A 27,928-nucleotide genomic window follows, 5' to 3' on the forward strand; every position below is an offset into this window, starting at 1 on the left:
TCGTAGTCTTGATGCAAAAAAAGAAGAAGAAAGACATTTACTTTAAACTGTTTAGGATGGTGGGGGTCTGGAGCCAATCCCATCATACATTGGTCAATAACTCCTTGTCTTTGGACGGTGGAAAGAAACCATAACACCAAGGAGCACTTTTCAAAGACTGCTAGCAGAGCTATATTCTTATTTGCGTAGTTAAGAATTAACACTGAAAAACACGACTCCCTGAATGTTAGTCTATAATTTCAAACAGTCGAGCTCAGAGCACATCAAAGCCATTTGCTCGGCCTCCTCGGGGCCTATTTGCCCCCGTTTTCCCTCCCCTCTCTTTCTCCATGTACACTGTTTATGATTTACACTCTCTGGAGACTCTGCAAATGACCAGATGTTTGGAAAGGAAAAAAATGCGTTATCTTTTGAACCATAAGGATATTTCAGAAAGACTTTCGGGAGAAGCAAAGCTCCAGCCCATGCAATGCGTACCAGGAATTAGATTAAAGCTTTTTATATTGTGTATCAAAACCCAGCAACGACCCTCACCACCTATTTTAGTTGCATGTCTATGGTTCCCTGGTGTTTGCCTGTCTTGTCTTGGCTGGGTCTGAAGTAGAATAACCTCTTTCCAGAGTTTTCCCAGTAGAGCAGGCACACTTGAAGCAATGTGAATAATGAATGCAACATACATATCCAAGGAGCTTCACATGTGTTGTTACCATCGTATGTGTGGGATAAAAAGCTGTGGCCGTACATGTTTACGCTGTCGTTTCCCAAAACAATCCATTAGCAGCAGACCCTCAGTCATGTTTCCATTAGGTTCATGCAGAGATAATGGACCACCTGTTACAGCCTTTGTTGACAGCCTTTTATAGTATGTTTTGTCGTTTCATTGTGGTGCAGTCTTCTCCTTTGTCAGTGAAGGCTGATCAACAGAATATTTACTCCTTCCCAGTCAACGCCCCTGATTGTGCGCCTGTGTTTAGCCGAGTATTCCCAATCCTCAGCTGGTCCCTGGATCCAGCCACCAATTACAAGCCTGACTGTACGATTGCTCAAGCTGATATAGAAGCAGTTTTATGAAATTGCCAGTGGTGGAAGTGCTGTAATCAGAGCGGTGCAATTAGGCAGTGCGCTAATTTGTGTTTTATTCAGCCACTGTAGTAACCTATTGGGCATTTGGTAGAACTAAATGGATTTCCATCTGTTTGATTCTGGGTTTTTGGTATTATGCACAGCCCTTTGATTCCATGTACACCTTGTATTAAAATATGTTTTCTATCCAGATTAAACTTGGACCTTATTATAACCTGATTATATTTACAACCGTCATCAACATGCATCTGGAGTGTCCACACTCAGAACTAATTAAGATCTGATCAGTCTGTCCAGATCACGTCACATTCTCCTCTCGTGGTTGCAGCTCCAAACTTACAGTCGACGACATGTAGATAGGAAGAGTACAAGATGGCAACCCTCTCTGAAGCTGTGTTACTGTGTCTGCTTGGTCATGTTCACGATACTCTTGTAGCCCGAGTAATGTGATGACTGAGGAGAGGACTGCTTTGTGTTTACCGTTTAATTTACCTGCACTGTAAAAATGGTAACTAGTAATTGTTGATCTCATAAGAATTTTCTAATTAAACTGACTCAGAAATAAGGCTTTGCAATATGCAATCTATAAAATCTTGTCTGTCCAGCAATTTTCTCTCATTGTTGTCCTAACTACTATTTTAAATCAGCACAACAAGGATTTGTAAATTTTTGAGCAGATTTTTGAGTTAAGTTGGGCCAACTCAGTAGATTCCAGTTCCGGTTTTAACGGCTCTCTGCTGAACCTGAGCGGGACATTTTCTGGACGGACAACGACGTGGAGCCCACAACAATTTTGCTCAAGAAGGTATGGTAAGTGCGTTTTTACTTTTATCACATTAAATTACGTTAGTTCTGGCATAGACTGGCATGTTTATAGCACTTCTGCTGTGGTTAAATTTGTTAAGATAACCCGTTTTGTATTTTGCCCATGCAAACGCGAGTGGTCATGCATACGCTTTCATGGGGCAGACACAGTGGCGGCTGGTGACATTTTGGGGGGAGCACCTCCGTGCACCTCCGAGACGTCCCGGACCCGGGTGCACCTCCAGGTGCGGGACCCGGTCCCGGTGCACCTCCAGGTGCTCCGGGTCCCGGGACCTCCAGGTGCCTCCAGGTGCCGGACCGGCGCCTCCAGGTCCGGCACCTGGAGCCGGACCGGCGCACCTCCAGGTGCCCATGCAAACGCGAGTGGTCATGCATACGCTTTCATGGGGCAGACACAGTGGCGGCTGGTGACATTTTGGGGGGAGCACCTCCGTGCACCTCCGAGACGTCCCGGACCCGGTCCGGGACCTCCAGGTGCCGGACCGGCGCACCTCCAGGTGCTCCGGGTCCCGGACCGGAACCGGATCCCGGTCCGGGACGTCAGTTGCATCCCGGACCAGGACCGGGTCCCGGACCGGGACGTCCCCTCCGGACGAACTTTAGAGGCTAATACAGACTAAACACAGAGGAGCATTTTATTCTCTGCAGCATTATGTGTTATCAGAATCGGTCAATAATTATGGAGTTATATTTCCACATTTCTATGATGTCATTTACTGTATTTACAGTTGAATGAGTGATGCTGACTGTGAGTTATGAGAATATAATACTGTATTTGTGTCTGTTGAATATAATGCAGCTAAATAAAAACATTGTGAACTACTAACAGCCTCATAATTAACGTCAGAGAATTTTTAATAAGATGAAAATGCAAAGTTTTATTTCCTGCATCAAAATTTCAAATGCACAAACAGCAGACTGCCCTCCTCGCATAATAGCCTAGCTCTCAAATTTGAATGTATTTATCCTGTTTATAGTCTAAGACAGACGGGCTCTGTTTCACTGGTAGAATTTATATGCTTATGGACAAATGACTCGTAAGATCTGGATCTGTTTAGTGACTCAGAAAGATTTGAATCCCTAAAAGGATTCAAGTTTGACATCTGTAGTTGTGTTATAAATTACAGAGACTGTTGTGAAAGTGATTGTAGCAAAACTGACTTTGTGTTATATGTGTCTCTTGTGTTTCAGAGGTGGATTTCATGCACTGTAAATTTTGCAAATTTGAAAGCTCCAGCCAAGAGACTCTTCTCAAGCATTTGCGGCTTCATCACGGACAAGGTGCACACTGGCCTTGCATTCATACAGACTGTGTTTGTGTATTTAAAACACCTGGAGCGTTACGATCACACATCTCAAGATCACACTCAACAGTGAAATCCCATGAAAATTTTACATTTCAGTGTGAATTGTGTGATTTTAAAGAAATTTGCAGTGAAAACATTTTTTGGAACCATCTCGGACATCATTTAAAGAAACGAGAAACTGTACAATGTCCCTTTCTAAGGTGTACCTTTAAAACAAACACTCGCCCAACCTTCAGTTCTCACAAAAGTCGAAACCATAAACATTTTACACTTAAGGATTTCCGAACAATAGCAAGAACTGTTACTGAAGATGAGATAATTGATGATGAACAATCTGATAGTGAAGCAGGGACATCAGCTCATAATACTGTGAGACTAAATGAGGTTTAAGATAGTGTTGAGGATGTAGATAGTGAGACTCTTGAGCACAAATTAGCTTCTCTCTTTTTGTCTATGCAAACTGTGTTGCATGTTTCTCGAGGTGCAACACAAAAGATTGTAGAAGATTTGCATAATCTGCTGTCTTTCTCTAACATTCAAACTTTGAACAGTGTCAAAGAGATCCTTTCAAAACATAAAATTGAAGTAAATGATTCTGTTTTGCAAGAAATTTCTAGTGCTATAGTTCAAACTAATCCACTCATTTTAACAACATTAGAGAAAGGATCCCTATCTACAGATCACCGAAGGAATATATATTTCAAAGAGCACTTTCCTGTTATTGAACCCACAGAATATCTGTACAACACAGCCCATAAAAACTCATTTGTATATATATCAGTCACCAAAGTACTTGAAACTTTACTTGGATGTTCAGATTTTTTGGACAAAATTGTATTTGATCAAAGAGATTTATCTGGTAACTTTAAGTCTTTTCAGGACGGCAAGTACTACAAGGAGAACAAGCTACTGGGACAACAAAACATCTGTATCAGTTTGGCATTATATATTGATGATTTTGAAGTTTGTAACCCACTGGGCACCTCTAGAAAAATCCATAAGATTACTGCAGTATATTGGGTAGTTCTAAATTTACCAGTCAGGTTTCGATCGAGTCTCACTTCAATTCAGGTAGCTCTCTTGGGTAAAAGTGTGGATGTCAAACAATATGGTTATGAAAAGTTTCTTGAGCCATTGCTTGAAGACATAAAGTGTCTAGAACAAGAGGGAATTTTTGTTGAAGTTGTGGGTCAGTTTGTTAAAAGCACTGTATATTGTGTTTGTGCTGATAACCTTGGTGCACATGGTCTTGCAGGCTTTCAAGAAAGTTTTACTGTTGAAAAGTTCTGTCGGTTTTGTTTGATAAGTCGGGACCAAATTGCAACCACTGAAGTTAATGATTTCCAATTGAGAAGTGTTGAGCAACATAACTTGTTTCTGGAAGAGCTTAGGCAGAAGTGCGTTAAAAGTGTTAATGGGGTTAAAAGTGAATGTGTCCTGGGAAAACATCTCCTGTTCTTTCACCCAATAACTGGATTTCCTCCAGATGTTTTGCATGACCTTTTTGAAGGAGTCATCCCTGTGGAATTGTCCTTATGTTTGAAAAATCTGATCTCAAAAGGCTTTATGACATTTGATGCATTAAATGACTGCATAAAATCATTTCCCTACAAGTATTCAGACAAAGTAAACAAGCCTCAAAAAATTCCAAAAGCAAGCTTTGAAAAAGGAACAATTGGAGGTAATGGGCATGAAAATTGGACACTGCTGCGCTTACTTCCTTTTATAGTTGGACGTAAGATACCAGAACAGGAGCCTGCCTGGGAGATTTTGATGGACCTCAAGGAAATTGTTGACATTGTTGTGTCAAACTGTCTCTCTGAGGAAGCATTGTGTTATTTATCTTGTAAACTACTGGATCATCGCAAGTTGCTCACCAGTACCTTTCCAGAGTTCAGACTGAGGCCAAAACACCACTTCATTGACCACTACCCACAACTTATTCGCTGCTATGGACCTTTAGTGGAATTGTGGACAATGAGATTCGAGGCAAAACATAGCTTCTTTAAAAAGGTTGTCCATGACACTCACAACTGGAAAAATGTGCTGCTCACTCTCTCCTCAAAACACCAGCAGATGATGGCATACCATCTGGACAGTGGGAACCTTTTCAAGCCAAAACTGTATGTTGAAAATGTGAAAGTGGTCAGGGTTTCAGATCTGGATCCATCAATCAAGTGGGAAATACTGAAGAAGTACCCACATCTAGACAGTGTGTCTCTGTCTAAAACAATTCACCTGCATGGACACAGTATGCAGCGGGCATGATTTTATCTGCTGGACAGTGCAGTGGCCTCCCGGAATTCCATAAGATTGTGAGCATTCTTGTCATTGCAAAGGATGTGGCATTCATTTGTAAAAGACTGTCTTCCTGGTACGTTGAACATTTCAGGTCCTATGAGCTTGAATATCACACCTGTGCAGACCTTCTTCTTCTGGATCCAGATGTGCTGACGGATTACCACCCTCTAGCAGCATACACAGTTGGTGGAAAGCTTATGGTGACCCCAAGGAAGTTCATTCTCCATTAAAGCTATTCAAAATGGTATGTTCTTTCCCCTCTCCTCTGCTCTCCTCCTCCTCTGTGTCTCCTCTCCTCACTCTCTCTTCTCTCTCCTCCCCCTCTGTCTCTCATCTGCTCACTCTCTCCCCTCTTCTCCTCTCTCACCACCCTCTGTCTTTCCTCTCCTCACCAACTCTCTTCTCCTGTCCTCTGCTCCCCTCTTTCCTTTCCTTTTGCTTTTCTTCTCTTCTCATTTGGACACTAAATTATTTGTTAATCAAACATAATCAGCTGATAAATCTCTCTCCTCTCTTTTCAGACTTTGTTACTTCGGGTCGTTCTTTCTACCAGAGAAGCCCGGCGAATCCAGCTTCCTGAAGTCCCAACATCTGTGGGGCAATTTATTGATATACTGAAAGAGAGACTTGAACTTCAAGGTGATTTCTCACTACAGTTTGAGGATCCAGAGTTTGGAAATGCACTCTGCAACTTAACAGAAATGTCTGAATTACCAGCTGAGCGTGCAGTCTTGCATATAATGTGGAACAGTGATTCATGTCCACTTGACCAATCCACTAGTTCAGTCTCCTCTCAGGACACACTCAGTGTTCACTCTGAAGATTTTAGGCCTAGTTGGACTGATTCTATCCAGAATAATTTAAGGCAAGTCGCAGAGTGGCCATCTCCATTTCCTATCCCTAAGTTTGCATATGATGTGGAACTGAAATTGTGTAAGGCCAATGACACATATAAAAAGTCAAAGAAGGGCCTTGCAGTGACAAGAGACATGAAAATGGAGATACTGGATAAAATTGCACAGGCAATTTTTGAAATCAAAAGCTACCCCGAGAAAGATGAGCTTGAGTCAGTTGCCGCTGCGCTGGTTCATAAGTATCCATGCCTGAAGGAGCCAAGTGGCATCACAGGCCATGAGGGATGGAAAACAAGTATCAAGTACAAACTTGGAAACTAAAGATCAAAGCTTCGCCAGGCAGGATGCAATGAGGTAAATGTGAACAGGAAAAGAAAAGAGGGGGGTGAAGATGACAGCCCGTTCACCCTGAAGAAGCCCAAACGTGGAGAGGTCAATCATGTGCCAGATTATCCACAACACCATGATGATTCTACACTTGAAGAGGAAAGAGTTGCTCTGGTTGATGAAATGAAAAAGAAGAAAAGGAACATGACATTGATACAGCAGAAGATGGAGCTGACGTTTTCCCTCAGGCGGAGAGAAGTCGTGGAGCGTCAGCCTATGGTATCTGAGGTCCAAGAGAGGTGGCCTGCGCTGTTTTCGTCTCAGGAGGTAAGGATGTCCTAATTTATTTAGCAATTGTCTTATACAACTACATTGGCTTTTCTTGAAGAAGAACAGTATCTACTGGGGAAATGTGTCAATTCTGTCTTGCCAGTGTTACATTTAAATCTATGATCCATTTGATTCTGTGACCTGTCCTAATTTTCTTACCCTAACCATCTCACTCCTATGGAAGCCCATTTCTTCCAGTTAAAGAAAAAAAAATCCCCATGCTTAATTGAAATTGCAATTAATTACAATATTTTGTTGATTTTCTTGTTTAGATATCTGAAGAATTTCGGCGTATCACCAGCAAAGACCTCCTGGGGACTTTTAATGCATCTCTTGAAAGATTTGGACCTGGCCTGCTAAAACTCTACCGGACTAAGAAGGGTGGTTTTGGCCAAGAAATGGAAGACCTCCTTGATAAACTCGATGATCAGGTGAGTGAAGTGCTCCTTTGCCTGGCATTTTTAGAAGAGCATGAATATACTTTCTTATAACAGACACAGAAAAAGATGTTGGGTGCTGTAAAAACTACCTTAGTGGATATGCTTCAGTAAAAATGGATGTCCGCAGTCCTTCCTTTGTGTTTTGGTGGCATTTGGTTTAACAGTATTTTAATTTGTTAAAGTAAAGTTGTGTGTGCTTCATCTTCAGTACTATAAAAGATTTCTGATTTTGCATTATGTGTATGTTCAGTACAGTACTATACTTATTGAAATACTTATTTTCCACTGGATACTCTTTAGACATCTGACATTGTTACACACCGAAAGACAGCAGCACTGAGAGGCTTGCCCATTTTCCTCCGCGAAGATACCAAAAAGTTTTTCATGAAGTGCTTGGTAAGTACTAGTAACTGTAGCAAAAAGATAAATACTTCAGGCCATGTAGCTAATTCCTCATTCTCATGAGATGTTTTAAAGTAGTAGTTCATCCAAAATGGAAACATACACCTCCCCAGTGCAGTTTATCAGTGCAGTAATCATATTTCTCTGATTTGTTCATATTTTCATACATTGTTCACACTAACTTTTTTACAATTCATGTAAATCAACCTCCTTTTCACAAGTTGTACTTCTAAACTACTAAATCTATTTTCAGCTATTACGTCAGCTATGTTGCCATTGCTTCATCAATTTTCTTTGGCTGTCAGGTTCCAGTGTATAGCTGCCCATTTTCTTATGCCTTTTTAACACTTCAACTGTTTTTAGCCGTTATGAAGCCAATCATATCTCAGCCTACAAATTATACTTTTCAGCTTTAGCACGGTCCTTCTCAGCATTCACACACATTTTCTTCAGAAAATGCTCTTTCTAGTTTGTCAAGGCTCAAATGCATCTGTTATTTTTCCTCAGGACACTGACATTTTGGCACCAGTGCTGGAAGGGGCGTCTGTGGCCATCCTCACCATCCTAGATGACGAAGCCGACATCTCACATGCTCGAGACCATGCAGTTGTTTTGGAAGGGGGCATCGTGCTGCATGAAATGGAAAACCTCTCCTCTGCGTTCGCCTACCTCTTTGGCCTTCTATACGCCCTCAATATAAATTACCCCAAACAGTTGAGGTATACATTTGAAGCCATCCAGACTATCTTTTTTGAGCTTGGTGGCTCTCGGTGCTCCCAGCGCACAAGATCTTTGAAAACGAAACTTTTATTTTGAATACCCATTGTGTATGTGTTTGAATACACATTGTTTATGTGTATGTGTTTAAATATACACATTGTTGTATGTGTATGTGTTTAAATATACACATTGTTGTATGTGTATGTGTTTAAATACACATTGTGTATGTGTATGTGTTTAAATATACACCTTGTTGTATGTGTATGTGTTTAAATATACACATTGTTGTATGTGTATGTGTTTGAATACACATACACAATGTGTATGTGTCTAAATATACACATTGTTGTATGTGTATGTGTTTGAATATACACATTGTGTATGTGTTTGAATACACATTGTTGTATGTGTATACAAAAATGGTTAGTCATTCAATTTGATGTTGCGAACTAATTTGAGAAGATTGTTTTTTACAAAGGCGCTTAACCCGCCTGTTCAAAATAAATAAAAAAATATAAAGAAATAAAGAAATATTTCAGATAACATTCAGCTGTACTGTGTTTTATTTATTATCTGATTATTTATACAGATAAAATGTATGTTTATTCAACAAGAATATTTGTGTTTGGTGCATCTAGGAATATATGCCATTGAAGGGATAATTGTACGTTTATTCAACAAGAATACCTACGTTTAAAGGAGGTACAAATGCATGACATTGAGGGGCATAATTGTTTATTAATTCAACAAAAAAATCTGCGTTTAGTGAAGGTAGAAATACATGGCATTCAAGCAAGAATTTCTTTATTAGTCTCACATGATTATCCTAATTAGGTGAACAAGAAGATCCAAGTTGGCAGAACTCTTTGCAGAACTTGAAAACCTTAGTTAAGTCAACAACAGCAGGCAAAAGTTGAGAAAACTCAAAAATCTCTTGCATCATGTTGCCTTGATATTTTACGTTTTCTCAACTTTTTCTTTTTTACAGTGTGCTGCTGCTACATTGGCATAAATGTGTTCTCCTAATCTGTACTTTCATGTGGTCAAGCTGATTTATATCTGATTCAAAACACATCTTAACGTCTGGTGTAAATTCTGTATTTGTTTCCCACCTCAACTGACTCTCTTTTGTGTTTAACAGCTAAATCAAGGCCTTATAACTTATTTTTGTGGGTGTGTTAAAGACTAGAATGTCACTAGAGCGCACACCTCAGCCAAGGCCCAACATTTCCCTTATGCAACCACATTTAACTAGATCATTCACTGGATCTGGGTTTTTATATTTGGATCTGCACCAACTCTACACATTCATATATATCAATCCTTCTGTTTTTCATTTGTGTTTTGCGAAATCCTGCTAAAAAAAACAAAAAAACAAATACAAACACATAACCTCCTTGGCTGAGGTAATAGATGAATTTGGTTGTCAGCCAACACTGGCAGTTGCAGCTGCCCTTATTCTTGAACACTTACAGGATTGTGCCACCATCACAATTTACAATAGAGCCACCGATATGGGAGCAATTTGTTACACAGTAAAGAGTAATCATGAACAAACCAGTTGTTGTTTGAATACTTTCCCAAAAATATGTTATAGTGAAAAATAAAACGAGTCGAGGCAAAACTTGGACTAAAAAAGGACGTAATACATAACTCATAGGAAAACTGACATGACAAATATCACTTTTGGATTTTTTTGTTACTTGGTGAAGCATTGTGATTAAAAGTGCCTCTATGGTAGTCGGTTTCATACTATTGTTGATAAAGTAAACAGTATCTATATGACCGAGCCTTTGTGTGTGTGTGCACACTGTGGGGAGCAGCTTTAGTATTCGTGACGGCAGCTCCAGAGCCATGCACTGATGGATGGGATGCTCTTACTTTACTGATGTACTGTGATCAATGCTGATGCAGGAAAGAGTATTGGAGAGAGAAAGAGACAGAGAGGGAGAGAGAGGCAATGTGCTGCCTCTGCAAATCTCTCTCTCTCTCTCTCTCTCTCTCTCTCTCTCTCTCTCCGAGTCTCGCTTCCACTGTCTCCCTCTCTCTCTCTCCGTCTTTTTGCATGAATCCTCTCCTCTCACGGTGAGTTTCCCACTCTGTTGATCCTGCCAGTATCTGCATATGCTGCACTCTCACCAACATCATCGCTTTAACGAACATGACAGTGTCTCCGTGCGCAGCATATGCTGCAGAGGGCAACTTTCAGCGGATTACTAGATTATAGATTAAGTACAGAAAGTTGAGTGTGTGGTTAAATGAATGCGTGTGTTTATGCACATCCCTTTTCTAGCTCAGGTCTTAAAAAAATTAACAGGATACAAACATCATGTTTGTCTAACTGTCCAGCCTGGCCTCTCATGTTGCCTAAATGTGGTTAAGAGGCTTTTATTTTTAGTCCTTTGCTGTTGTGAGTTAAATAAAACAGCAGTAATGCAGCTTCACTAATCCTCTCACACAACTAATCCTAGCAGAACACCACTGTAAATACTCTGCGGGCTGCATTAAAGCACAAATCACTCAATCCCTCACTGAGTGTTTATTTTGGTTCAGATTAATAGAAATTCTCCCATTTTTTAATCTACAAGAGAGATTTTCCCCGGAAATAACTGGGCTTCCTTTTTGATATTTTCTGCATGATGTTTGTGTACTTGTGTTTTTTTTAATTCATTAATTTTATCAGTATTTTTGTTTAGAAGAAAGAGACACTGCTTGCTTGAGATGGTGCATCGAGATTCAGTAGCAATGACACTGTAGATGCCAGTGATTGTTACACTTTGTGTGACGCATCATCGAAGAAGAGGATAATGATTCATGTTTCCGTTCCTACGAAAGTGATCATGACATTTTGTCTCCATCTGATCTTCATGTCTCACCTGATTTATTGAGAGCTTCATCTCCATCGTTTCCTAAAACAACACTGAACTAATATATCAGAGCAAAGTGACTTTCTCCTTGACTCTTTGACATTTGGGCTCAAGTTGAGGTTTTTGCAAACTTTTATACAAAAATGTAATTACGAGGACATTTCCAAGTAACAAGGTAACCTAATTAATCAGAAAATGCCTCCTTAATAATTAAGAAAAACAGTTGCCTCTTTAATATTTCATCAAGTAGTTGTTCTTTTGGAATTTAAATTAGACGAACCACTGGAGACTACAAAAGAAAATCACTGTCAGGATTATGGGTTTTTGCTTTAAACCAAAAATCAAGGTTAAGGTTAGTTAGCAGTGAATTACATGTATGTGTAAATAAAAGGTTATCAGGGAAAATATGCAGCTGAGTGCTAAACAGACAACAGAGACGCCGGAATCATTGCTCAGAGCTCCCGAAGCAGTGTGTGCAGAGTGTACTGCATGTACCTTACTGTAAGTCTGTTGGCAAGAAAAATGAAGAACCTTTAAAATGTGCATCAGATAAATAAGTGTTTGGTTGTCTTTTTTTTATCTCAAAATGAAACTGCCACAGGCTTCGTTAATATCTCCCGTGATGGGTCTAAAGTGAATTATACATACCGCCTGAAGCAAATATTGCTTTGCTGCAACAACTTAGCTGTGCTTTACTTTAACAAGGAAAAAAATATATGGGACTGTGCGTGTGAACTGAAGGGATATGCAAAAAAGGAAAGTCGTTGGGGAAACATCCTGCCCTTTAGAAGGCTGCACTCACATGGGTGTTAGTCTGTGGATACAAGCTCTGTTAGGTGCCGGGCAGTGCTGTGCTGCAATTACACAATCATTCCACTGTGGCCTTTAAATGTTCCATTCACCCACACTGGTGTTTTCAAGTAGCCTGGCTAATTAGACCTCCAGACTCGAACAAGAATGATAAACATGTAATTTGTTCTGCCTTCACGGATGCAGCAAGCTCAGTCAAAACAAGAAGGAGATGTCAATTCAAAGCAGTTTAATCATGCATACACACAAAAGGTGTGATTCGTAGACTATGTAAAAAGATAGTTGATGCATCTCCACTTCCTCTCACTATCAAGAAATGAAGCCAAAATGTCCAGGATATGAATGCTGCCCCTTCGCCCATTTGGAGCCAGGCTCTGCACAGTATTAGAGAACAGGACTGATACAGACCCATCAGACTGTCAATCACAACATTTCATCATGTTTTTATCAAACAACAAACACGAATGACAGAAGTCGTCTTTAAAAAAGCATATACTTGATATGGACGAAGTTGACTTTTTGATTTTGACCTTGTCCCATCCACTAACGTGGAGGAGGTAGGGTTTATGAACTTTACGATTCTGCTTAACTTTTGGGGAGAAGTCATGTCATCTGATGTTTGAAAATGTTTTTATGTTCATGAGAAGAGTCCATTTAATGCCCCCACCTGTGGTTTTCAAAGCCTTGGACATCGGAATCTTCTGAAAACTCATAGGTTATGACGTGTTTGTTTTTTGAAATGACAGAGGCCATGGAAGGTCATTTTCCATGGGACGTTAAATCAACATATTAAGATTTAAGCCATATGGAGTTTGGCTTGGAAATATTATTGTACATACATAAACAGCCTCATTTGTTCCTTCTGGCCTTCAGCCTTTACATTTATTGCATTAGATCCACCACCTAATAGTTGGCTAAACTGTCTAAAATGTCCTCTTTGGCACAAGCTCATGAGCTCCATTTGAAGGCAACGTGTGATGTGAAAAAGATTTTAATCAGACATTTTGACTGGTTACACTAGAGAAGGCACAGCTTTTCCTTCTTACATTAAAAACATATCTGTTCTATTCAATACACTCACATTACATTTTTAACACCTGTTCTTTTCCTTCTGTGAAATGTTGAAATGTCTTCTGTTACAAAGCCTATAGGAAGAGGACAACTTAAACAGTAAATTAATCTCTCCTGCTATATCACGCCAACGATGGCAGGCGTACCGGACCTTGGTTGTACTTGTAAAAATTATACTGGTACTGGTTAGACTTATGAAAATGTCCTGTTTGTTTACGCCCCAAAACTGCTTAGTTAGGTTTAGGAAAATATCCTAGTTTGAATTAAAGTACTCTCTAATGAAGATTACAGAATGTTTATTGTCATACAATTATACGAGTGCGGTTAGGATTGTGGAATGTTCACAAGTAAAAGAAACAACATGAACACGGGAAACAAGCAAATATCTCCTGTCTGAAATTCTTGTGATTGTTGATCAGTCCATCCCGACCTCCACCTCACAAGGACTTCATCACTCTTTATAGTACGTCACCGGACTAACACCTTAGCTGCTGTGATATTAGCTACAGCCACTACGGGTTCCGTAAAAATATGGGTGTTAATGAGCTGCACAGATGTTTTTTCTTTTACAAGAGGACACTCACAACCAGGCTAGCGTTGAAATGTGAGTTGGATTTTTTTAAATCCAAAGATGAAACTGACAACAGTCATGGCACTGAGCAAATGGCTCTTTAGACAGTGTGATTTTAAAAGTCAAAGCAGACAGACTCAGAGCTTAGGTTTATCCTGCTGTGTACGAATAGCTCAACTATGTTGGTTCTTTCAGTTTCCTTCCCACAGAGTCCTAACAGAGATTCATCATCTACCTGAAACAAAAAGGTCAGCTAAAAATATGGGCGGTAATGAGCTGCAGCACAGATGACCTATGTTTTATTTTTATTTTCTTTTACCAGAGGAAATTCTCAATGAGGCAATTTGAAAGGAAACACATGTGAGGTTATAATGGCAGATACATGATACAGAGGTCCAACACTGATGGATAAAACAAAAAATATATATTAGTAAACAGGGACACAATTTCGCTTTATTGACTCTGACCCCTAGAAAGTCAATGTAACAAGTGTGAACTGTCAACAGGTTTAAAAGGAGCAAAGATATTTTTTAATCAAAAGCTGAACTGAAGTAGCAAGAGTAATGGCACTGAGCAAGTGGCTCTTCAGACACATTGTTTTCAGTGGGATTTTAAAAGTCGCAGCAGACACACTCAGAGCTTAGGTTTATCCTGCTGTGTACTAATAGCTCAACTATGGTGCTTCTTCAGTTTCCTTCCCACAGAGTCCTAACAGAGATTAATCATCCCTCCAAAACAAACTCTCCACTTCTTTCACTCCATTTACAGTCAGAACGAGCTGCGCCTTTTCTCCTCCTCCTCCTCCTCCTCCTCCGCCTCCTCCTCTCTCCTCTTTACAGCCTTCATCTCCCCTCCCTCTCTCTTCTCATCTTTTCACCTCTGGCTCTGCTACCAGCCAGTTTCAGACGCACCAGGGTTTCCCTTTCATTCGGTAGTGAAGGATGGGATGAGAGACCGAGAGCGGCAAGAGAGGAGAGGAGTGGAAAGATGTAATGCTCTGTCCTGATGAATGCAGTTAGAGAGAAAGTGCTGACACAATGGAGGAGAGGCTTAAAGGAGAGATGAGCTTAGTGCACCAATCACAGAGCTAATCAGATCACCCGTCAATGTTCAGTGGCCATTGAAGGTGTTTAAACGATATGTATAAACCATCAACATCATTTTTACCTGATAAATACCTTGTGTAATCATGTTCCAACATCTTTTAGGGTAAACAGTTTTTGTTTCTACGGTCTGAAGGAAAATAATTAAAACTTCGATGTCTCACATCTTCCATTTTGGTCTTCACCTTCGGACTTGTCAGTTTAGCCCGAACTAAAGTAATGGTACAAACTAAAATAACGATCCGGACCAACAGACCAACATTTTATTTGACTAAAAGAAGTGGTCTCAGTTCAGATCAAACTTTTCTTGATTGTTTGCACTTTCGACCAATTGTAGGGAGTTGACACAGCCAGAACAATAGAAGAAGAAAAAGAAGGGGTTTGCGGATTGCTTGCAGACTTCAGCTTCGGTGACATAATGTATGAACAATAGGATTTTCATTTTGCTGGTATTAATTAAAATAATAATATTTAAAATAGATAATGATTGTATTATATTCACAATGAAATTAATGAAATGAGCAAGCTTTTCTTTATGCCCCTTTTTCAAACAAATTAGTCAATACCAAAGTGTCAACACACCGACATTGGATACACATCCTTCTTAAAATCAGTGAATCAAAAAAACGAAATGGATTACAGGTAAACAATATAACAAAGACATGAGCCTTGGTTCAGACTTTCAGTTGTGAACACACCCTTAGATAAAAGATCAACCTTGATTCCTGTTTATTTGTAAAAAGTTAAGTTTCATTAATTAATGCCACTGTCATCAAATGTCCTCAATCTATACAAGACTATGTTAACACTGAAGGTATAAATTGGCAGGGACCTGCTTATTCAATACCAGGGTTTAATGGTTGTTAAGGTGCTGGTTCAATAAATTCTAAAGTTATTGCAATTCTGCAGTTTCAGAGAAGCACAAAGTGTGAGATAAATAGTATTAGGCAACTCCAAAACACCAGGAAAGGTGTTTTAATACAACATATTAAAATATGATCTCTGGGTTTTGAATGAGTAATCCTCGATGAACTCATCAGTGTTGTTGTGCAATAGGAGTAGACCCGACGTTGGCTAATTATTAATAATCATGAAATATGATTATTAAAATAAAAATGATCTATCAAAAATAATTAAATTATTAATTGAAGATGATCAGTAATCAAATAACAATAAAACCACTAATGAGAAAATAGGAATTATCAATTAGAAAGTACAAGCTATCAATTAACAATGATAAGGTTATCAACCAAGAATAATGAAAATAATTAGTCAAAAACCATAAAATTATCAATTCAAGAATAATACTATCTATATTAATAATTGAGAAAGGGGGGGCACCACCCTGGTTTCCCAGGGACCAACGATGTCAAGCTATAATTATCAGTCTCATAATGATAAATGTCAAATTAATAATGTCAATATTTTAATATTAACGATTACTTAATAAACAGTGAAGGCTTCTAAGTTCGAGCACAGGCAATCATAATCCAGCTGCAATCACACACTTATGCACAAATAATCACAGACTACAGATACTTTAATTACAAAAGTATTTATTAAAAAGGGGAAATAAAGTTATAATGTTATTCAATGATTTATCATTTTAACAAGCTCCGATATTTCAAAGATAAACACAGCAGCACTTATCACAATTCAGAAAATACATGTAAAACCTGCGGTCTACTTATGTATGTCTGTCTCTGTGTGTGTGTGTCTGTGTCAAAGTGTCTCTCTGTGTGGGTGTGTCTATGTGTGTGTATGTGAAATAAAGTTAGTGTTATTTAATGATTTATCATTTTAACAAACTCCCATATTTCAAAGATAACAACAGCAGCTTATCACAATTTAGAACACGCATGTAACCTCTGGTCCATCTATGTGTCTCTGTGTGTGTGTATCTGTCTGTGTCTATCAAAGTGTGTGTGTGTGTGTGTGTGTGTGTGTGTGTGTGTGTGTGTGCGAGAGAGAGAGAAAAAGAAGGGGGGCGTGGCGATGACGTAGTGACATCACGTCTAAGATGGAGGCCGATCATGATTCGTGGAATCAAGGCCTAAAAACTCTCAAAATGGCGGATTGACTACAAAACAAGATGGCGGAGCCGTTATGAATTTAGAGCCAGGATGGGAGGAGAGAGAGAGCGGAGGCGTGGCAATAATAGACTCAAAATGGTGGGTTAACTTGCGTTATTCAAGATGGAGTCTATGTTAATGACACCATGTGGCCGGAGCGCAAACTGGTGGTCGTCACATGAATTACACAAAGGAAATTTTAGACAAAGAGAATTCTTATCTCTGCTTGGCTTTGGGGGCCGAATGGTTTCCAGATGTGTTCAGCCTCTCTAAGCATAGATTTAACTATGTGACATGACCTGTATTATAAATACAGGTCAGAAGTGTGTATAGGTCGGTTTAGAAGGAGAGAGAGAGAGAGAGAGAGAGAAAACATGTAAGGAGAGTTCAAAGAAGCTCTTAAAAATACGCCTGAGATGAGTTAACAGGGATTCACCCCTCAGCCCTCAAGCGAGCGTTGTGGGCCGAGGTTCTGATCGGTGAAATCACTACAGACTCACACAGACGTTAACAGTGCGGGCGGAGGCGCTTCTCGCGGCCCTATTTACTTGCAACACAAAACATTGCGATCAAACCGGAAACCGGAAGTAGCGGCTCGGAGTAGTGGCCGGCTAAAACAATGGAACACGGAAGTTCCATCAACAAAATACACTCAAGTATTAAATCAACACGCTACATATTAAAACTAACATCTGCCCAGATAATCAAGTCTCTTACTGTACAACCCTCGCGATGTGCCTGCGACTCGGCGCGAATGTGTCGGGGGCCAGTGAATCACGTGGTCTCTCTCACGAGCGGAGCTCCGGGCTCGGCCGCTGGACCGGAAAAGGAAGCGAATTATTCGTGCTGCCTTGACGGAATGAAACTTCGTCTTCTTCTGTAACAGCGGAGAACGTGCTGTTTTACAGGAACGGAGTGGATTGCCTCTTACTCCTCAGCGGGATGAACGTCGCGCTTCTGCAGGGGACGGCTGGTTTGAAGCCGTTTGTAGATTGTTGGAAAAAAGAAAAGTAAAGTCCGTGGAAAAGGAAACAGTCTGAGATCGTCCAGCGAGCAATTTCCTGTTTGATCTTTCCAAGTTAAAACAGGAAAAGTCCTATCAAGATAAAACTTTGACTGAGATAAAAGAAAATGAAACGACTTCAAATAAAATGATATTAAACAAACGTCTAATCGCCTCCTTAGTTACTGAGTCGTGTGGTTAGACCTCTTGAGGTCAGAAAACAACTTGAGCAGCGTGGAAAAGAGGAGGACAAAGAGAGTCTCTTAAAAATACCGAGTTAACTAGTAGAACCCGTTCTGTTGTTGCTGGGGCATTTGGGTGAAGAGAGGTTAAGAGAAAAGCAGTTCCCTCCTTAAGTTGCTGGAACCTCTGGACAGACCCGAAAGGGCCTGATGGGAACGTCAGCATCGGAGGAAAAGAAAAAAAGTTAGTTGCCTCCTTAAGTTGCTGGGTTAACTGGTGGGACCCCGGGGGGGGTCCCGTTGTCACATCAGCATCGGAGTGAAGAGAGAAAGATTTCTGTGAGCTCAGCCTATTTAAGTCATGTTCTAGGTGACTCCCCCCTGGGAGGAGGGGTCAGGGGTCAGTGTGGCCCCCGGCCAATTGAATTGTCAGGATTTGGCCCCCAGGGGCGGGCTTACAGTGGGGGCCCTCACAGGACCCAGGAAGTGATCTGCTGCCACATGGAGATAAGCGCTCCATGCTGGATTTCTAATGTAAGGGGTTTCCCGAGCCTGGCCTAAAGTTTTACGACTCTTTGTTCTAAGTCAGGTCACTGGGCCTTGTCCAACAATCCCCCTTTGACCTGGGAAGTGGGTCGTTACCCGGTTCCCAGGGCACACTAGGGTCGAGAGTCCAGTGATAACCCAGGAGAGGTAATCCTTGAGTGGAGTTGAAGTATTGAAAGTTAGTTCATCATGAGGCATAAATGTCTTTGAGGCATGAGTCTAAACAGAGAGAGGTAATTGTCTGGGCAGACAGAGGCTAAACAACATATATTCTAAAACACGGCGCACATTTTCAATTTCACATAATGCTTATCGGCAGTTATTGTTAACATACTGATGAATTTCGGTGAAGAGTGAAATGAAAGAAAAGTGGAAAAAGGAACAGAAGGAAATGTTTGAGTAGGTGCTGGTGTTTTGAAGTAAACATGTGTGTTATTCTGTCAAACCAAAACATTTAGAACGGCGAGTCACGTTCTGTTGTTCGCTAATCTGTGAATATATGGTAAATCCTATTTCTAGGTTTGCAAATCTACAGATATTGAAATTGCACTGCCAAGACTGAATTGCCAAGTGTACCCGTGAGGGCTGCACAACCGTAGTGGTAACGACTTCAAAATCCTCAATGAGGTCTAAGGAGGTTCACTACTTGAACTACGTTATACAATTTACTGACAGAGGGTCTACAACATGCAACTATTGATGGAGTGAGTGGTTTGAGCGGTCTTTGTTTTAAAATTGGGATTTCTTCCCCCCCCCCCTTTCAGGTGTGGAGGTGAGAGGGGTTTCTGGCAGCGCCTTGGTCCTTCCCAGTCATTGAAGTCATCTTTAGGAGTGGAGAAAGAGGGCGTCTGCTCCTAGTTTCGCCAACGGGGTTCAGTGTCTGGTCTCTCAGAGGAGCCTGGAGGAACACGTGGCACAATGTCTCTCATTGCTTCATCCACACATCTCCGTATTAATTCCTCTGTGCCAGGATGCCTCCCATGTGTTGGATTTCGGTCACCATCTCTATACTCCTGGTATTGATGAGGTTTCCTTTGGTTACAGCCCCTACTTCTCTGTGGAGAGGGATTCAGGTGCTGAGGTCGAAACTGTTTGTGGGGCTGGTTGAAATCCTCACCGCCTTGGTTTTGAGGGGCACCCTGTTGGAAGGGTCGTTGTTTCTGGTTCTCTTTGCTGGGGTTCATCTTGACGTGGGAAAAGTTGTCATCTTCCAGCGCCGGGTCCACATTTGTTTGGACTTGTTTGAACTGCCAGAACCACGGTGTTGTCTTCGTTAAACCCTCGGTTGTCTGGGTCGAAGCGATAAATGTCTTTTCAAGGGGCTCTTGCCGCCGGTTGCGGATTTCCTCTCTTTGAGGGGGTGCTGAGTCATCAGTGTCTTTTGACTCGAATGTGCCACGGTACTCATCTTCGGGGCCACCATCTCTTGCACCGGGGGTGGAGGACCATCCAGGACGCGACCGTGAGTCATGGTGCGCCTCTGCCTGAGTGGCAGACTGGGAATCTCCTTCAGCCCTCCAGGACGGATTCCTTCCGTCGTCGTGATGTGGATCAGATGGCTCCGTGCAGGATGTGTTCCTTCTGGCTGGAGTGGATGCTGTGTGTCCGCTGGACAGGCGTTTGATGTTGCCTCATAGCGGTCCCAGGTCACTGCACGTCTAGGGGTTGAGTCCGGCTCCCCCTTTGGTGTTGAGTGGGTCGGAGCGGTTGACTGCTGGGTGTGTCTGGCCCGCCAGAGCAAAGCTTCCTCTGCATGAGGGTTGCGTAGCTGTGCTCGCAGCTTTTCTCCCAGTGTCTCTGTTCCGCTGACTCCACCGGGAATGACGTCAGCTCCTGGCCCTGTCATCAGGGATCTCAGCTGGAGGGGGGGGCAGCTCTGTTTGACTGTGCCCCCCTTTCTGCTGACCTTTGACCTGCGCATGCTCCTGCACCGCCTGGTCCTGTTCTTTGCGGGTCTCGATGATATGCCGCAGGTGGGAGTTTTTCTCCTGCTCCGCTCGACATGCTGCTTTGCATGGCTCTGAGCGCCTTCGCATGTTCTTGGGTCTGCAGCTCGGCTCTCTGCTGGTAGAGGAGTGTCAGTTGACCCAGAGCATGGGGTATTTTCGGATGCGGGCCAGTGGGGTTGATGAGTGCATGGACAGTTCTTGATCTTACGATCGCAGGTACTTATTTCATACTCACTCAACTCACTCACCGCATCATTAGAAAAAATTAATCAGACTGGCTACAGTCTCTAATAGGACGTCTTGTCCTGAGGGAGCACTTGCCCAATGGTTATACATGCTACTCATCTTCTGAGTGCGAAAAGACACCTGGCGGACTGCTCAAGCTTGCTTGGATAAAGTGGGTAAAACACTTAATTAAAAACTACACAACAAGATACACAGGTGAGCTTCACCCTGTGTCTATAAAGTAGCAATGAAGGATAGCTCGGTGGCTCAATCCTTAAGACCTAGTTGGTCAACAACTAGTCTTCTCAAAACTAGTCTCTCAAATCTAGTTTGTCTCCTTAAGATCAAAAAGCATGCAGAAAATCTCCTATAAAAATTACCAACTACTGAAACGCAGTCAGCAACCAACCAAAGTTACACAAAAGTCTGCTTAGCAAAGGGAATTAAGAATAAAGAAACTTCAAAGAGAAATTAGTTTCGAACCTATGTCTCTCTTCAAAAATTTAATCATAATTATTGTGCATTGAGATGACACAATCACTTATATGCTAGAAGCAACCAACCATGGATACACAAGGCACTAGTATACCTGCTTGGGACAGGTGCAAAGGGATTAAAAATAAAATTTCAAAGAGAAATAAATTCCTAGAATTATTTTTCTCTTTTCTTAAATTATTTATGATTCTGGTGCTTCGAGAACACAACCACCGATTGCAATCTGCAGCCAATCACGGATACACCAGGCACTGGTATACCGGTTTGGTAAAAGTTCAAATGAATTAAAAATAAAACTTTGCAAAGAAGAATACATTTCCAAAATTATTTTCTTCTTCAACAACGAATCATGATCAATACCAAATGAGAGAAAGGAAAAGTTTTGAAAAAAAATCAAATTTTCAAAAAAAATTTAAATTTTTCAAAAAATTAAATTTCTGGAAAAAAAGAATCTGGATTATTTTACACAGTATTATGATACAGCTGGAGTTAGATCGCCTCACAGGGGGCACCATTTATGTTGTGCAATAGGAGTAGACTCGACGTTGGCTAATTATTAATAATCATGAAATATGATTATTAAAATAAAAATTATCTATCAAAAATAATTAAATTATTAATTGAAGATGATCAGTAATCAAATAACAATAAAACCACTAATGAGAAAATAGGAATTATCAATTAGAAAGTACAAGCTATCAATTAACAATGATAAGGTTATCAACCAAGAATAATGAAAATAATTAGTCAAAAACCATAAAATTATCAATTCAAGAATAATACTATCTATATTAATAATTGAGAAAGGGGGGGCACCACCCTGGTTTCCCAGGGACCAACGATGTCAAGCTATAATTATCAGTCTCATAATGATAAATGTCAAATTAATAATGTCAATATTTTAATATTAACGATTACTTAATAAACAGTGAAGGCTTCTAAGTTCGAGCACAGGCAATCATAATCCAGCTGCAATCACACACTTATGCACAAATAATCACAGACTACAGATACTTTAATTACAAAAGTATTTATTAAAAAGGGGAAATAAAGTTATAATGTTATTCAATGATTTATCATTTTAACAAGCTCCGATATTTCAAAGATAAACACAGCAGCACTTATCACAATTCAGAAAATACATGTAAAACCTGCGGTCTACCTATGTATGTCTGTCTCTGTGTGTGTGTCTGTGTCAAAGTGTCTCTCTGTGTGGGTGTGTCTATGTGTGTGTATGTGAAATAAAGTTAGTGTTATTTAATGATTTATCATTTTAACAAACTCCCATATTTCAAAGATAACAACAGCAGCTTATCACAATTTAGAACACGCATGTAACCTCTGGTCCATCTATGTGTCTCTGTGTGTGTGTATCTGTCTGTGTCTATCAAAGTGTGTGTGTGTGTGTGTGTGTGTGTGTGTGTGTGTGTGTGTGTGTGTGTGTGCGAGAGAGAGAGAAAAAGAAGGGGGGCGTGGCGATGACGCGTAGTGACATCACGTCTAAGATGGAGGCCGATCATGATTCGTGGAATCAAGGCCTAAAAACTCTCAAAATGGCGGATTGACTACAAAACAAGATGGCGGAGCCGTTATGAATTTAGAGCCAGGATGGGAGGAGAGAGAGAGCGGAGGCGTGGCAATAATAGACTCAAAATGGTGGGTTAACTTGCGTTATTCAAGATGGAGTCTATGTTAATGACACCATGTGGCCGGAGCGCACACTGGTGGTCGTCACATGAATTACACAAAGGAAATTTTAGACAAAGAGAATTCTTATCTCTGCTTGGCTTTGGGGGCCGAATGGTTTCCAGATGTGTTCAGCCTCTCTAAGCATAGATTTAACTATGTGACATGACCTGTATTATAAATACAGGTCAGAAGTGTGTATAGGTCGGTTTAGAAGGAGAGAGAGAGAGAGAGAGAGAGAGAGAGAGAGAGAGAGAGAGAGAGAGAGAGAGAGAGAGAAAACATGTAAGGTAGTTCAAAGAAGCTCTTAAAAATACGCCTGAGATGAGTTAACAGGGATTCACCCCTCAGCCCTCAAGCGAGCGTTGTGGGCCGAGGTTCTGATCGGTGAAATCACTGCAGACTCACACAGACGTTAACAGTGCGGGCGGAGGCGCTTCTCGCGGCCCTATTTACTTGCAACACAAAACATTGCGATCAAACCGGAAACCGGAAGTAGCGGCTCGGAGTAGTGGCCGGCTAAAACAATGGAACACGGAAGTTCCATCAACAAAATACACTCAAGTATTAAATCAACACGCTACATATTAAAACTAACATCTGCCCAGATAATCAAGTCTCTTACTGTACAACCCTCGCGATGTGCCTGCGACTCGGCGCGAATGTGTCGGGGGCCAGTGAATCACGTGGTCTCTCTCACGAGCGGAGCTCCGGGCTCGGCCGCTGGACCGGAAAAGGAAGCGAATTATTCGTGCTGCCTTGACGGAATGAAACTTCGTCTTCTTCTGTAACAGCGGAGAACGTGCTGTTTTACAGGAACGGAGTGGATTGCCTCTTACTCCTCAGCGGGATGAACGTCGCGCTTCTGCAGGGGACGGCTGGTTTGAAGCCGTTTGTAGATTGTTGGAAAAAAGAAAAGTAAAGTCCGCGGAAAAGGAAACAGTCTGAGATCGTCCAGCGAGCAATTTCCTGTTTGATCTTTCCAAGTTAAAACAGGAAAAGTCCTATCAAGATAAAACTTTGACTGAGATAAAAGAAAATGAAACGACTTCAAATAAAATGATATTAAACAAACGTCTAATCGCCTCCTTAGTTACTGAGTCGTGTGGTTAGACCTCTTGAGGTCAGAAAACAACTTGAGCAGCGTGGAAAAGAGGAGGACAAAGAGAGTCTCTTAAAAATACCGAGTTAACTAGTAGAACCCGTTCTGTTGTTGCTGGGGCATCTGGGTGAAGAGAGGTTAAGAGAAAAGCAGTTCCCTCCTTAAGTTGCTGGAACCTCTGGACAGACCCGAAAGGGCCTGATGGGAACGTCAGCATCGGAGGAAAAGAAAAAAAGTTAGTTGCCTCCTTAAGTTGCTGGGTTAACTGGTGGGACCCCGGGGGGGGTCCCGTTGTCACATCAGCATCGGAGTGAAGAGAGAAAGATTTCTGTGAGCTCAGCCTATTTAAGTCATGTTCTAGGTGACTCCCCCCTGGGAGGAGGGGTCAGGGGTCAGTGTGGCCCCCGGCCAATTGAATTGTCAGGATTTGGCCCCCAGGGGCGGGCTTACAGTGGGGGCCCTCACAGGACCCAGGAAGTGATCTGCTGCCACATGGAGATAAGCGCTCCATGCTGGATTTCTAATGTAAGGGGTTTCCCGAGCCTGGCCTAAGGTTTTACGACTCTTTGTTCTAAGTCAGGTCACTGGGCCTTGCCCAACAGTGTTAAGAACAAACAAAGCACATTGGTACGATAGAGGAAGTTGGTTTAACAGTGGGCTGTGGGTATTTCCACCAGAGGGTCTGATAAAGTCTGCACCTCTTCAGTTCAGTTCCATTTAAAATACTTTATTTGTCCCTCAAGGAGCAATTTGAGGGGAAAGTGAGTTTGCAGACAAAGTGCAGAGTGACAATTAAGTAAACACATAAAAACAATCTAAAATGAGAAATAGATGAAATACACAATAATTTATAACAGTGGCAATTACATAGGTGGCCAACACGTCAAAGGCACACATTGTGTTCAGATCGAGCATTAATTGGTTTACACAAGATAAACACACTGGTTCTACTGTGGTTGTTCAGAAGTCTAATGACTAGAAGACTAAAAGCAGATTAGCTTGTATTTTTTTTACATGCTTGTACAATTGATTCCTGCTGATATGAGCTTTAAGTATTCAAAATGACATGTGTGGGGTCATTATTATTGTTTCTGTCTTTTTAAGGAATTGCTGAGTATTACGCTGAAGGGATTTTGTGTTTTGCTTTTGACTTTAGAGATGACGTTAGCAATCACCTTCTTGTTCTTATAACAAACAAAAGAAAACCACTGATTAACTGGAAATCTTACCTCTAGTCAAAGAGAAACCAAACATTGTTCTGTTCTAGAAAACTCTATTTCACATACAGTGCCGTGCAAATGCTGCTGGGCCTTTTTTTCAGAATCGCATCAGACACAGTTCCCAAGGATTTGCAGATCTTTATCTCACCTCTTTATCGCAGCTTCAGATTCTTTCCCTGTTCCCCTTTTTCTAAATGATCACCTGGAGAACTTGTCTGCTTAGAAAGTGTCCAATGCCACCAGGGAAGGGTCACTGCAGAAACCATTCATGCATCACTGTCAAACAAGTTAGAAAATTCTGAACTGATTGTGTGTTCCTCTGCAGACACTTAACCATGATTTTCCTCATGATAAATTACAAATTAGAAATGTAAGATTTCAGTTTTTGAATTTCAACAGAGCAGGGTGGAATAAAGTAGTTTGGTGCAGCACAGCTCACATGAGAGCTTCCGTTGAACGTTCACCACAGCCGGATACAAAAGTTGCATGCAAATGTGTTTCAGCTGATCCAGTGAATCCGTTGATCACAGTGATACTGTGGGAGTGAGTTTATTTCGGTTTGAAATGTCACAGTTATGACATGGAGCCCTTTAAGAGATCAGACACACCCGCTGTGTTCGGTAAGATTAGAATCTGACATCAGGAAACTGAGGCAGCTCATTTCTTCATTCATCATTTATCATTTTCATCTGTAGGCCGACAAGCACGTGTCCACCAGTAAAATGTGTCTGTATATTTGTGGGTTACAATAAAATGTGTATTTTCAATGATAGTTTTCCCTATGACGGTTTAAAATCCGCCCTAGTGTATCTTCATCCTTTGTGCCAATGCTTATCAACAAGAAAATAATCTATTGGTTCAGCAGAACACCCATTTATTGACACAAAATGTTGATAAACAAGCTCCAGACGAGCTTTGAGAATCAGACATACATGGTTTGCAGATGAAAGCAGCAGTGAGTGGTGAGCTGTGCGCTAACTGGTCTTGTGTGGTGTAACATATGGGACCGTCCAGTCTGTCACAGAGAGTAAACAGGTTGATAGCACACCATTTATCTAGATCTGCCAAACGACACCTCAACAACACTGTGACACACACAGCAACCATAACTCACACACGGGCACGCACAAACACACGGCAACCTGTTCAAGTGAAATACGCAGAGCTTGACGTTTACGAGAGTCCGTCCTTATTCCTCTGACAGGGAGAGAATTCAAACAGAATGAAATCCTCATCAACATGGCCGCTGTGCTATAGATCTCTCTCCTCTCAGTTTGCTGACTGACAAAGCCAAAACTAGGGGGTGGGAGGGGTGGAGGTGTTGGGACTAAGCGCAATCATTGTGTTTCTGTCTCGATACCGGTTTGCCAGAGTGACGGGGAGAAGGAGAAAGAGAGACCGGGGGAGAAAGAGACAGACACCACACATGGAAAGAGGCTGGCACGGCTCTGAGCACGACAATGCACATCAGGAACCGCTGCAGATCGGGAAAGAAGATGCAAACACTCCCATGTACTGGACAGAAAGAGAGGGAGAGGGAGGGGAAGGCGGGAGCGAACGAGGGAGACATAAATGCAGATGAGATAGGAGACGTGGACGCCCCCACCCCCCGCAAGGGCTTGCAGAAAGTCACCTCCACTCAGCGCTTAACATGGGTTTAAAACACGAGGGCCTCATGCACACGCTGCCACGGGTTAATGGTTGACTGGTAACGCTTTGTTAATACATCTGAGCATATTAACAATTTATACCCAATTCACCGCGCTAATATCACGCCTGCAGCACAAATTAGTACAAATCGTCTGCAGTGGGGTGGTAGCGGCCGCGGTAGTGGGGGTTAGTAATGTGTCAGGACACACCATGTGTCAGCAGGCCCGCTCTGTCGCATGAGCTAATATCTCATATGATGTCGCAGGACGGGGGCGGTGGAGCTGGGGCGGGGGGGGGGTAATTCCCTTTGTCTGAGCTGCCAGTGCCGGGGAACTGCGAGGAGCTGGTGTCTTATCAGTGAGGATGATTAGTGCAGAGCTGGGTTGATGGGTGGTTACTGGTTAGTTAGTGGCGGTGGCGGGAGGCTGCTACAGATGGAGTGGCTCATCAGGCGTCTCGTCACATCCTTATTGACTATTGATCAAGTGTCACTTTGTTAAGTTGGAAGGAAGCCAGTTGCACAACAGAACTGGAGGGGGGGAGGTGAATGCAATCCAAAAGAAGTGTTATGAGTATTTGATGAGGTGGAGGCTGCTTTGTGTGTCTGCTGCAGCCTGACTAAGTGTATCTAAATGGGTCGGGCGATTTTGTTTTTTTTGTTTGTTTTTTGGCAAGGCACATCTGACAGGGATGATCCCCTCTGTGTGGACACCCACGGTATTTTGTTTTTCCCTTTCAAATCAAAATTCTGATGAGCCAGTTCCCAATGTTTCCTCCTCTCTTTTTC

The 27,928-nt window shown here is 41.6% G+C and overlaps 2 protein-coding genes across 2 annotated transcripts in view; both read left to right on the forward strand.

Moving 5' to 3' along the window:
- The window catches only part of LOC133005020 (chemokine-like protein TAFA-2), a 59,211-nt gene that overhangs the window by 10,685 nt on the left and 20,598 nt on the right, over nucleotides 1–27,928 (forward strand). The gene's annotated exons all lie outside the window — the stretch shown is intronic.
- LOC133005478 (uncharacterized) lies at nucleotides 1,855–8,685 on the forward strand. Its single transcript, XM_061075167.1, has 4 exons — nucleotides 1,855–1,888; nucleotides 7,300–7,458; nucleotides 7,768–7,863; nucleotides 8,377–8,685. Exons 2-4 carry the CDS (start codon nucleotides 7,426–7,428, stop codon nucleotides 8,683–8,685), a joined length of 438 nt encoding a protein of 145 aa, XP_060931150.1. The 5' UTR covers nucleotides 1,855–1,888; nucleotides 7,300–7,425.

Source organism: Limanda limanda, chromosome 7, assembly GCF_963576545.1.
Source record: "Limanda limanda chromosome 7, fLimLim1.1, whole genome shotgun sequence".
Taxonomy (NCBI): Eukaryota; Metazoa; Chordata; class Actinopteri; order Pleuronectiformes; family Pleuronectidae; genus Limanda; species Limanda limanda.